The 12,385-nt window shown below is 35.4% G+C and overlaps 1 protein-coding gene across 1 annotated transcript; it reads left to right on the top strand.

Annotated features, from left to right (window-relative positions):
* The first annotated feature begins 6,200 nt into the window (after nt 1-6,200).
* Nucleotides 6,201-10,321, top strand: LOC109806641 (transferases, transferring hexosyl groups). The gene is made up of 6 exons (XM_020369112.3): nt 6,201-6,783; nt 6,862-7,057; nt 8,236-8,414; nt 8,602-8,846; nt 9,220-9,389; nt 9,756-10,321. Exons 1-6 carry the CDS (start codon nt 6,257-6,259, stop codon nt 9,921-9,923), a joined length of 1,485 nt encoding a protein of 494 aa, XP_020224701.1. The 5' UTR covers nt 6,201-6,256; the 3' UTR covers nt 9,924-10,321.
* Nucleotides 10,322-12,385: the final 2,064 nt, after the last annotated feature.

Genomic DNA, 12,385 nt, shown 5'->3' with positions numbered 1-12,385 from the left:
TGTTCTGCTTAAATCCCGCCTCTGTATTATATTCCTTCATGTAAGGCTCCTTGTTCGAGCTTTCAACACAGACATTTTAACCTTAGTTTACATCAGCATAAAGGTTAACATATAAAATTGTTACGTTTCAACACATACATTTTTGAAAAATTATTGTATAAGTAAATTCTAAACCCTTAGAATTTAAGTTTACATTTAACTCGGCCCTGCAAAATTAATTTATAAATTCCAATTTTTATAAACTCTCAACTCATCTCTTTAGCATATGAATGTGAGACTAACCACCACCCTTTAGACTATAATTAAAGCAATTTCTAAAGATACAACTACTACAAGCTAAAAGTGACCGTAATTAATTTACAACCATTTTCGATTTTTTTTTAAACTTATTTCAATAAGTTTCTCAATAAAATTAATTTTTTTTTATTGAATTAAACCCTTAATTTAGGTTCTACTGGAAATGACGTTTCTTACAACCTTGTCAACATTACATTCTTGACAAATCAAACGCAATGATTCTGAATCTGGAGATACTGATTTTTTATTATCAGCCATACATAAACCTTCCTTGAAATAAGAAGTTGCAATTGAAGCATTGTCATCATTAAAGTTTTGTAAACAGTCAAAACCATTTTTAACTCCACCAAAGAATAAACAATCTGGTTTATGTTCTCCAAACATTTTGATTCATCATTAAATGCAGTAAGAGCACCATCAGTTGCTTTTTCTCCTCCTTTGCCACAGAAATATTCCCTGACATGACTATTCTCATCCTCAGAATGTGTTCGACAAATAATGTTTTGTACTTCAGCATCTGCTTTAATGCTATCCAGACATTCTGATTTATTGTCAAATGCAGCAAGAGTATTATCAGTTGCTCTTTCTCCTCCTTCACTGCAGGCATATTCCCTGGATTGACTACTATTCTTATCATCAAAATGTGTTTGACCGATAATGTTTCGTATTTCAGCATCTGCTTCAATGATATCCTCAGTTTGAACCGAAGTGCAGCAGCTTTCCTTAACATTATAACCTCCAAGTGATGATGATACATGGAAATTTTTAGAAGCACCAAGGTCAATGCCCTTGTCATCAGAAGTTATACTCTTTCTGAAATTTGGGCGGACCAACTTTCTTCTCTTTTGTTGCACAAGCACCAAATTCTCACTCTTTTCACTCTGTTTGGAGATTTTGGTCTCACTTTTATCACCAAGTTTCCTCACTTTACTACGACGCTTGAAATCCACAAAACATTTGTCTTCAGCAGTTTTATTAGTATTGCCTCCAGTTGTAGTACTCAAATCCACAATTTTATCGGTCAAGGCATCTTCAAAGCAATCACCCTCCTTCCTCGAGCCACTGATTTGAGTTTTATCCCTCAAACTTTCAGCTTTGTTGTGCTTAGGCTTTGGCTTTCTTTTGTTGATCCACTTGATGTGATTCTGCCGAACCCTTTCCATCACATCATTAACTGAAGTATGGAAATCATATTCTTCATTCCTTGCATGGTTTCCTTTTTCTTGTTTTTTAATATCCTGCATGAAAGATAAACGAGAAAAAAACACTACTTTTTTTCTTTGGATAACCAGAATTATTTTTTTGAAAACCACTATAATATCCAATGTCATATTCAGGGATTAATTGATCACCATCCTTGGAATGACCCTCATTTGCCCATGAAATATCAGGAGTAAATGTTTCATTTTTCTTCTGTAGTGTTATCTCATTACTCAGGTTTTCTTGCACAGCTGTGGAATGAAAATTGTTGTTAAGCCGTGATTGGTTATTATGGAACAAGGAAGAAAAGGGCTCTTGTAGACTGCTACTCTTTCCAATATCTGGAGGATGGATAGGGGTTGATAAAGACTTCAAGGAAGGAATGTCGCAAGCCTCATAAATGTCAGATTCTGCTCCCAACTGGTCAGAGTTTTGAATTCTGTTGAGAGGCATGCAATCCCTGTTGCTACTATACAAAACCGAATTTCGAAAGTCACCACCATCAGCATTCCACCTGCTCGTCTTTCTGTTCTGCATGATTGAATTTGAGGCATGGTTGACTAGTCCAGGAATTCCTTCCAAAGTTGCATGAAGGAGAATAGCTTTCCAATGTTGGCTTAGAACCCTCATTAATTCTGACAGATGATGTCTGGTTAAAATTTAAACCAGGAACATCCGGATCATATAGAAGGGAGGTATTCTTAGAATTACCATCTTGTCTTGCACATGCATTGTTTAAGAACTGTGCCTGGATTGGGTGAATCATAGTAGATGTTGACCTAAACTGATTTTGAACCAAAGAATTATGCTCCAAAGTAGGCTGGCTGTAAAAGCTTGATGGGTTGACATTAGAATTATACAAACCAGGAACATCACTTGAAAATAACATCCTCTGATCAGTCTCTGGTAGGGATTTACTCATGAACCTAACACTAATAGATAACCTTCCCTCACCATGCATTCTAATTTTATCAGATGGACTTTTGGAGTATCCACCTATGATGTTTGGCCTAATACAGATATCCAGACAGTCCTCATTCTCATATGCACTAAACCTACTTTCATCTTTTAGTCCCAAATAGTCACTAACATACCCACCTGTAGTATCCACTGCAAATTTAGCAGCACTTCCTAGCTTAATATCCCATGCATTGAATCCGGTATATTCAACTTCTCCATTGTACCGCAAAGAATCTCCTTGGCATTTATGCATTATGTTGGGTGGTATGTTACCACCCACACACCTTGCTCATTTTGAACTCTTTCAACATGCATTCCATGATCAACAAATCTTCCAACTTTGTCAAAAGAGTACCACTCTGATTTCAGGTCTTCTGCTCTGGACAACGGTCTCCCAGTAGCCTCAGGTTCTAGCTTTCTCTTGCTGAACAAATATAGAAGCTTATAGACCTGATTTTCAAATAGCCCAAAGTTAAACTTGTTAGCTGAAAAGTAATTTTCTTTGATTGCTTCACGGAATAATTTTTCTGGGATTGGCTTACAGGACCAAATAGGATCGAACTTAACCTACAGCAAATCGTTGTGGAGTAAAAATACGCGTACTTGGTAAAGCCCCAACAATAACAATCTGCAAAGCCAACTGGCAAAAAGACAAAGCATATGTAACATTGTCAATTCATTATCTTGTTTGATTTGATAATTGTTACTGAGAGGTCTAGAACAAAATTACCCTGAAGGCACACATGGATGGCTAGATGTTGGACTAAAGATAAGTGTAGTTGACTCAAGAAAGGTATAAAGAAAAATTTTCACAAAAGAAGCTCATAATTCAAGTTTTCAAGAACTCTAGAGAGAAGCTAGAGAGAGAATTTCCTCTTCCTTCTCCTTTCTTTCTTCTTAATTTCACTAAGAACCTTCATTTCCTACCATTTTCTCAGTCGACTCTAGTTCAAGGATGTGAAGATCCAAGTTTTCGAGGTTGGAGCTCAAGTGGTCCAAGTATAGAGTCACCCTTTTTCTTCTCTTCTTTGCGGATTTTCTCTGAGAGGTAAGGAATGCTTGTGTTTTTTGTGAATCTAGGCTAGATTGTCCTGTATGATTCATCTTGCTATTGTTGAGAAAGATGAGATGATGATTTTTATTATATTGGTAGTTTAAAGTTGTGGGTTGTGGTTCAAAAGGTGTTCATTGAGGTTAACGATTGAGTATGGTTTTAAAGCGGTTGCGTGTTGTTTTGGATGATGAAATGGTGTTGTATTTGATGTATAATTGTTGTATGTTGCATTGCATGTTGATGGATTGCTGATTTTTAGGTGAATTGGGCTGAAATCATGTTTTACATAAGTACATAACTTATATGGCGTCGAGCATCCAATGAGTAGCGTTGGGTACAAGTTGTATGATGAAAAGCTGGTTGTTAAAGTTGTTTTATAATTGATGAATGATGAATAAGTTGTGTAAGATAATATATTTGTTGATATGTGGTAAGTTGAATATGTTGCAAAGTTATAAGTTATTTTAGTTGCTTAAGTTGATTTTTAATGTTTAATTAAAGTTGTTAAGTTGATAAGCTATAAATATGTGGTTTAGATACATGTCTTAGTTATGATACATAAAAACTAGAGGATAGTTAAAGATGTTGTACCAACCACACCATGTCGGTAATATCGGACATATGACATTATATCGACCTTGGTCATCGAGATTCACCTCGGCCTTAAACTGCTCAATCACATCGGCCAAAAGATCAAGTCATTTCTCACCTGACAAGATAAAAAGATAAATGCTCAATCTCATCATATCCTAACCTACGAGATATTCGCGTAAGGGAAAAAAATCCTAATCATCATCAAGGTACGTGCATTATATATATGAGACATTCACACCTACAAAAACTAACTTAAGCATCAAAGTCTCTTTTGCAGGTACCACCCCCACCTTGGAGTATCCGATTGGCAGGAGCAAAAGAGACTCGTCTCGCCGAGGAGGTTGTCATCGGACAACTTTAGGTGAGAACATATGTTTTTGAACTAATATCCCATTATGAGATATACATTGTAGTGCTCTAAGAGCCCAATCGAAATCCTTCAACAGGTAAGCTAGCCTTTGATTGGGTAATTTTTTTTTAATTGTCTCCTCTAGGCTCTATGCGGTATCTATGTATGGGCAAGATCGAAACACATGTCAATAAAGCGACCAAATTGAGTAAAATATCAGATCAAGAACTTAGCCTCTAACCTAGTATTAGAAGGTAGTCACTAGGCTAATCTCATAGGTGACTTAGTGTTATAGGCTAATGTTGTGGTAGGTCCATACCTAAATTGTTCTACCTTGGCATAATATCATACTTCCTTGTTTAAGTGATGAAACTTGAGAAATCAATGTAGCTTATGCTAACTGTTATTTCTAATCATGTGCTAGCCATTGTTTTTTTAGATTTATAGTGTCAACCATTGTTTCTAGTATTATACCAATCATTGTGATTTGGTAGGATTAACCTACTTAAATTGCTCACTCTAAGATGTATGAGATCTACTTAGTTAACATGCGTGACAACGCATTAGGTGTGATGTATATGTTGAACATGTTGTGAGATGTTAAGTTATTGTGTTGATGATGTTGTTCCGTTGTAAATTGATTTATATATTACTATGATAACATTATTTCTAAGTTGTTATATCGAACTCTTTTCACAAGCTTGCCCTGTTTTTCTTGTAGTTGAAACTGTGATGATTATACTTGGTATGGAAGCAAGATAAGATTAGTGGAATGACTTGTGCATTTGGAGGCTAGTCATACTAGAGGTGACTAGATTTTGTTGTTATTGGTTACTCATATGTTGTCGAGTTTTATATAGACGTTGACCGATATTTAGATTTATATTGCAATTGGTACTATATTTTGCATATAACATCTATATATTTAATACTAGATATTAGTTGTATTATAAACTCTAATTCTGATGTATGTTGTTTAGTCTTCTCTTTTCGGTTGATAAGGAAATTGATCCTAAAACATCTACCTTGACTACTTGAGTTAGGTTTATACCTCAGTTTATAAATATTTCTATAACACATAATTAAGAAACCATGAAGCACGACATATCTACATAATGTCTTGTCATCGTTTTTGACACAACACATTTGAGACGCACCATGCCACATGTTCAACACATATACATTATGTCACAGTTAAATTATTTTTTTTTGTTAAAATACCTCCTACAATAATTTTAATATCTTTCTCACGTGACTAAAACATGAACTAAGAAAATGAGTCGACTCTTGCTCTTAACTAAATACTTATCTAATACTATTATTATAAATAAAATTAAAAGTTAACTTATTTATGTATATTACAAGACTCAATATTTTTTTGTAACTATTTGGAGACTTCTGTTCATAAAAATTACTTCCTATTCTAAAAAGGTATATTCATTTCCTAAGAATCATTATTATATAAAAGTTGTAAAACTTATATATAATATACATTTTGTATCTTTCTTAAATTTATTTTAGTGATTACATCACTGTCAAAGTGACACATCATTATTAACATCACCTTAATATTTTAGTTGACATAATTTGAAAAATTGATAGACTAAAATTATATAATTAAAAAATAATCAAAATTGTGAATCGATAATATTAAAAAATTAAAAGTAAAATTTTAAATTTTTATTTTTATGTTAGAGGAGTAAATTAAAATAAATAAATAAAAGGAAGGGGAAAGCATGGTTGCCTAAACATAAAGTGTTTTCCCAAGGAAGGAGATGAGTTGATTTGTTTTCCATTCCAAAATGGTGGAAAGTGAAACATCACCTCCTTCATCTTCTCCTCACCACAACAAGCACCAATCCTTGGTACTAAAATCAGCAATATGCTCGAGAGTCCTCCTCCTCGCCCTAACCACCCTCTTCCGCACTCTCCTCTCTCCCTACGACACCTCCGCCTCCATAAACCCTCCCTGCCTCTCCGCCCCCAACGCCACCCTCTCCTCCCACCCCTCCCCTCTTCAAAACGCCGTCGTATGGGACTCCGTCTACTTCCTCCGCATCGCCCAATGCGGCTACGAGTACGAGCAATCCTTCGCCTTCTTACCCCTCCTCCCTCTCTCCGCCCGCTCCCTCTTCTCCTTTCTCTCCCCCTTCCTCCCCCCCACCTCCCTCTTCGTCCTCTCCGCTTACGTCATCAACAACCTCGCCTTCGTCCTCGCCGCCCTCTACTTCCACAGACTCTCCCTAGCCCTCCTCAACCACCCCCAAACGGCGCTGCGTGCCGCCGTTTTGTTCTGCTTCAACCCCGCCTCCGTGTTCTATTCCTCCATGTAAGATTCCTTCTTCCGCCTTTCGATTTTTCTCATGTCTGTTGCGTGTCTTATTGGCTTGTGTGATGGCTCTGGCAGATACACCGAGAGCTTGTACGCTCTTGCGTGCTTTGCAGGGATGTACCACTTCGTCTCTGGGGGGAACAACTTGGCCGTCCTTTTCTTCGCGCTCTCTGCTTGCGCAAGGTCCAATGGAGTGCTTAATGCTGGCTATCTCTGCTTTCAGACCATGCATCGGGCTTATCACGCTCTCTTTCGCAGAAACCGTGTCTCTGTTAGTTCCTTCACTCGTTTTTCTCTTCTACATTTATACAAGTTCTCTCGTTTAGCTAAGCTCGTGTGCATGAGTTGAGTTTAAGCTTTTTACTTATCTGGTAAACTTGATCCATTTTACTTTCTTGTTTTTGTTAGTGCTTATGGAGTAACTTATCCAAACAGGACCATAGCTGTCTTCCGTGTTTAGGAATTAGAAGTGACTGTGTCGAGCACTTGCAAAATTTAATAATGTAGTTGTTGGTGTTTGATGGTGGACGAGAGGGTGAATTCAATGAATATGGCTGCTACATCTTACTTTTTGAAGAAATGTATTTGCTTCTTTGCTATTTGGAAAGCTTTGATGGCTAATTTTATTAACAAGGAGTACGGATGTTTATGATGTTACGGCTGTAGGTTGGGGGACGTGAGAGTGATGGGGGTGTAGTATTCTGTGCTAAAAAATAAGTTTGAACTGATGATAGGTCATAGCTAAGAGGCTAGAACAGATCATTTTTATTTTTCCAATTAATTTGTTTTTCACGAAGTACCAACTCTGACACGAACACCAGGACGAGGCTAATGTCCAAAATGTAGGACACGGGGACACAACATGTATATCATATATAAGCTTTACAATTTTATATGATTATGACTCTTAGAAAATGAATCATATCTCTTAAAAGTTAAAACATCAAGTAATTCTTATGAAAATAAATCTCACAATCGATAAAGAAAATGTTAAGAGTTTTGCAATAGTCATAAATAAATTACTTTTCAATTTTAGTTATAATAGTTGTGCTAGATAAGTGTTTAGTTAAGAGTAGGAGTAGACTCATTCTCTTAGTTCATGTCCAAATCATGTGAGAAAGGTGTTAAAGTTGTTAGAGAGGTATCTGAACAAAAATAATAATTTTTAATTGTGACATGATGTCGATGTGTTAATCATGTGTCATGACGTGTCTGACAAGTGTTATATCAGAAACGTGTTGAAAATGCCGACATGACATTATGTAGATATGTTGGTGCTTCATAGTTTCTTAACTATCTACTATAGAAATATTTCTAAAGTGAGGTATAGACCTAACTCAAGTAGTCAGGGTAGATGTTCTATGATCAATTTCCTTGTCAACTGAAAAGAGAAAGATTAGTTTGAATGATGAACTGGAATGCTTGATTGATTCTTTGTCATTTTTCCAGTTGGCTTTGCAGATTGTCATTGTTGGAGCTTTACGTAGTGCATGTATTTTTGCTCCATTTATAGCTTTCCAGGCTTATGGCTATTATAACATGTGTGTTGGACGTTCGCCTGAAGAAATAAGGCCCTGGTGCAAGGCAAGAATACCGTTACTTTACAATTACATTCAAAGTCATTATTGGTATGTTCATTTTAAAGTTCCAAAAGTCTTGTTGATTTATTTTGCTAGTGCCATGCTATTGGATGAATTACTATACTATAGTCTATGCATCCTATTATGATGATGTGTTCTCCTTGTAATCTATAAAGTTGGAACTTTTTAAATAGTCAGATTTTTCATTGAAGATTGTTAATTTCTGATTGTCCAGGGGTGTAGGTTTCTTGAGATATTTTCAGCTAAAACAGTTGCCTAACTTTCTTCTTGCATCCCCAATACTGTCTCTGGCGCTATGCTCAGTTGTGTATTATGCTAAGTCAAGGCCTGAGAACTTTTTCTCACTGGGGTTTCTAACACCCATGGAAGAAAAGAGCTGTGGACTTGTGTTTTTGTCAGATGATATCTCAAGGTCCAAAGAAGCTCGCAATGTGGAGAAATCCTCCGTTAGGGTAGAAGGTATGATTCTCAAACAGATAGTTGTGTTTTTCAATTATTTTGTGTACTTGTGTTGTAAATACATTGCTTTGTGAGAAGTGGTGACAAATAATTCACTGATTGGGTCACTTGGGTATAATAATTAAATCATCCACTTTGACAGCTTGTATGTGGTGGTGCTGTTGTCTGATTCTTTCACATGTGGTTTAGCCATTTTGTTGCATGCCTGGTCTTTCCTGTTTGGTGATATATGTAGAGAGTTACATGCCATGCTCAATTCCTTCATCCATTGTTCTATGCAGCATATGATCATGTATAATCTTGTGACTTTGGATATATAATTAGGGTTTATATTTTATCATTGCAACCATAACACTACTCACTCCTGCAACAGAACACTCCAATCTTAGGAGGAGAAAGAATGTGATCAAGGGAGACGTCGCAAATGTTGCCATAGAATCCGAGCCAGCATTGTGGTCAGGATACTTGTCTGCATCTGTTCTCCCATTCGTGTTACACTTGGGATTCATGGCATGCACTACTTTTTTTGTCATGCATGTGCAGGTATAGTGTCAATTGTCTCGTTTGCTTCTGCTTCAGTTTATCATGTTAAGAGAACTAACCAGTGCCGGTTTGAACTTTGCTAATCTTCATATTTCAAGACCTGTTCCTGAATATTGCTTAAATGTCCTATACTTGGTTACCGAGGGTGTATTTGGTGAAAAATGGTGGAATGAAAATTGACATTATTTGGCATTTTGGCCACAAGAAAAATATAGATGCACCTTTCGTTTACGAGCCTCCATTTTCTGTTATCCCACTTTGCTCTTGCACATTGTTCCTTTAATCAATTTCTATAATATCCGTTTGTTTTTTGAGAACGACTGAAGGGTTTACTAATGTAAACTGTTGGTAATTGCCATTTAACAGGTGGCTACTCGTTTCTTGTCTGCCAGTCCTCCTCTTTATTGGTTTGCTTCATATATAATGGCATATCATGCAAAAGGCTTTAGATGGGGTTTCATTATATGGGCATACTCTATAGCATATATTTTTCTTGGCAGTTTGCTGTTTTCAAACTTCTATCCTTTCACTTAATGAGAAAGAAAGACAGATGGTTATCCTTGAAAGCTGTAGGGCCTTTCTATTTCATGCAAGGCACAAGGGCATAGCTACCATGAAGCGTTGCTGCTGAATTTCAGATTTCTGTTGGCTTCTTCAGTGCTTTGCCCATTTGGTGGTTTCTGTTTGTCCTTACAAGCCTGTGATTTCATAATAGTGGGGAAAATGCGCCCGTCCCTCTCGCAGCGTGTATTCAGTATCATCTAGATGAGTAAACTAATAGAAGTTCTTTTTCATTTTTGTAAATTGCAGTTTTGTTTATTAATTGAATCAATACACCACTTTATTTCCAATGAGTGGTTGTATTTATGCGACTGAGTGGTTTATCTTGGAAACATGACCATAGATGAAATACATTTTCTAATGCTTCGGAATCTCGAAACTACCCGAAAGTCAAGTGCCAGAAAGAAAGAAAGAAAGAAAGAAAAAAAAAAAAAAAGGTTCACGTGGTAAGTTTTGCGATGACATTATTCAAGTTGCCTCTAAATATTTGAATTTGATTTTCTTTAAATGATCGTATTTTAATTCTATTTCTAGGTTTATTTTAAACATGAAGTTAATTCAAAGATATTTCTTTCGTTAACTAAAACTTTTGTATTCAACTTGGCCTAATAGCATTCACAACCTATCAACCCACTTTGAAATTCTTAAATGGACTTTATATTTAGACATCACTATTTCTTAGCTTTTTTTTAACTTAAGTTGTGAACCTCTTGAGAATGATGGGTGTATTTGGAAATCAGTTGAGTTGGTTAAAAATAAATTATACTCACAAGTTTTTGTTTTTTCTACATTGAAATGTGTATTTTTATGTTAAATGTAGTTTTAAACTGGTATTAAAAGATTACACAAGGAGGAAAGAACTCTAAATCAATGAAAATAAAATTGATGACAAGAATCAGAACATTTATGAATTAGGTGAGGAGAAAGGGAATATTGAAGTTTCATGAGGACAAACGAGTAAAATCAAATATCCACTTACCAAAATCAATTTCGTGAAAACGTAGAAGCAATCTTCATCGCGCTTCAGCCAAAATTGATTTTCGTTGATGGAATCGTGTGAAGAAGAAACATCCAAACATGCTTTTACAAAGATGAATTGCGTTTGCGGAAGGAAATACGCGCGTTGTATTAGGGCAACGCGCATCCAAACATGCACTATATCATTCCAATTTGGCAACTTCGAAAAAGTTACTAAATGGATGTTATCGATAATTTTACATCTTTACATTTTAATTTTAGTGACTGTGTAGAAGAGCTTGTAGCAAGTCACTAAGTGTGAGCCATAAAGGCTCAAGCTCAACTGCATGGAACAACTTACTAACAAGAGGATTCAGTTGGCAAGAGTTTCTATGTCAGTCAACTGTTTCAGGTCGGTCAAAGACCTTAAAGGTACATTTTCCTCTGAGCTCGAGCGTTAGGGTTGTAAAGAGGCTAGTTGTCTCGATCTTTCGGTTCCCCGGGAACCGAATTCTGAGCTTCAATATTTTTTTTTTACAACTCAGAATTCGGTTCCCGGGAAACCGAATTCTGAGTTGTTTTAAATATATTTTTTTTGCGTTTGTGGCCATTTTGTGCGAATGCTGGAAGTGGAACGGGCCGTTCCGGAAGCAGAACGGCCCGTTCTGCTTAAACACTTAGAGTGCTTTTTTTAAAATTAGAACGGGCCGTTCCAATTTTAAAAAAAGCACTCTAAGTGTTTAAGCAGAACGGGCCGTTCTGCTTCCGGAACGGCCCGTTCCACTTCCAAAACTTGCACACACTTGGCCACAAACGCAAAAAAAAAAAAAAATTAAAACAACTCAGAATTCGGTTTCCCGGGAACCGAATTCTGAGTTGTAAAAAAAAAATATTGAAGCTCAGAATTCGGTTCTCCGGGAACCGAATTCTGAGCATGAACAGTGATTGGTTCTAGTTGGGTAAATAATGTTGCACAGATGTTATTTTGGTAAATTTTTTTTTAAAAAAATTTATTTACGTAAAAAATTCTAGATGATATACACTTCAATATTTTTTTAGAAAAATTCTACAACCTTTGAAAACATATTCTGAAATACATTCCAAATCTTTAAAAAATTAATTTAAATTATAAAATATTAAATTAAATAATTATTTAATAATAAAATTATTTAAAAGTATTAATATTTTAAATTTTTAGCCATTGTTTCATATAGTTTTCGGAGGATATAGCACTTCTCTATTTTTTAATATCTTTTACTTTTTGAATATATGTTTTTCATGTTTATTATTTTCATATTTATTTCATTATTTTAATAAAAATATTATCAATAATTAAAATACTTTTGTATGACAATATAAATTAGTTATCATAAGTTTAAAATATAATTTATATGTTTGAAACTATTTATTTATTATAAATTTTAATTATAATATAATATATAATAAAAATATTTATTTATTAGCCATTTAGTCATGTA

The sequence above is a fragment of the Cajanus cajan genome, chromosome 3 (genome assembly GCF_000230855.2).
Source record: "Cajanus cajan strain Asha chromosome 3, NIPB_CcT2T_4, whole genome shotgun sequence".
Classification (NCBI taxonomy): Eukaryota; Viridiplantae; Streptophyta; class Magnoliopsida; order Fabales; family Fabaceae; genus Cajanus; species Cajanus cajan.
This window is presented reverse-complemented; position numbering and strand designations above follow the sequence as displayed.

What these genes read in the sequence shown, in the direction of transcription:
- LOC109806641 (XM_020369112.3), top strand. Translation starts at nt 6,257, where the DNA reads ATGGTGGAAAGTGAAACATCACCTCCTTCATCTTCTCCTCACCACAAC. An exon ending in TCCGTGTTCTATTCCTCCAT is followed by an intron (nt 6,784 to 6,861) that starts GTAAGATTCCTT and finishes TGGCTCTGGCAG; the next exon opens with ATACACCGAGAGCTTGTACG. An exon ending in TTCGCAGAAACCGTGTCTCT is followed by an intron (nt 7,058 to 8,235) that starts GTTAGTTCCTTC and finishes TCATTTTTCCAG; the next exon opens with TTGGCTTTGCAGATTGTCAT.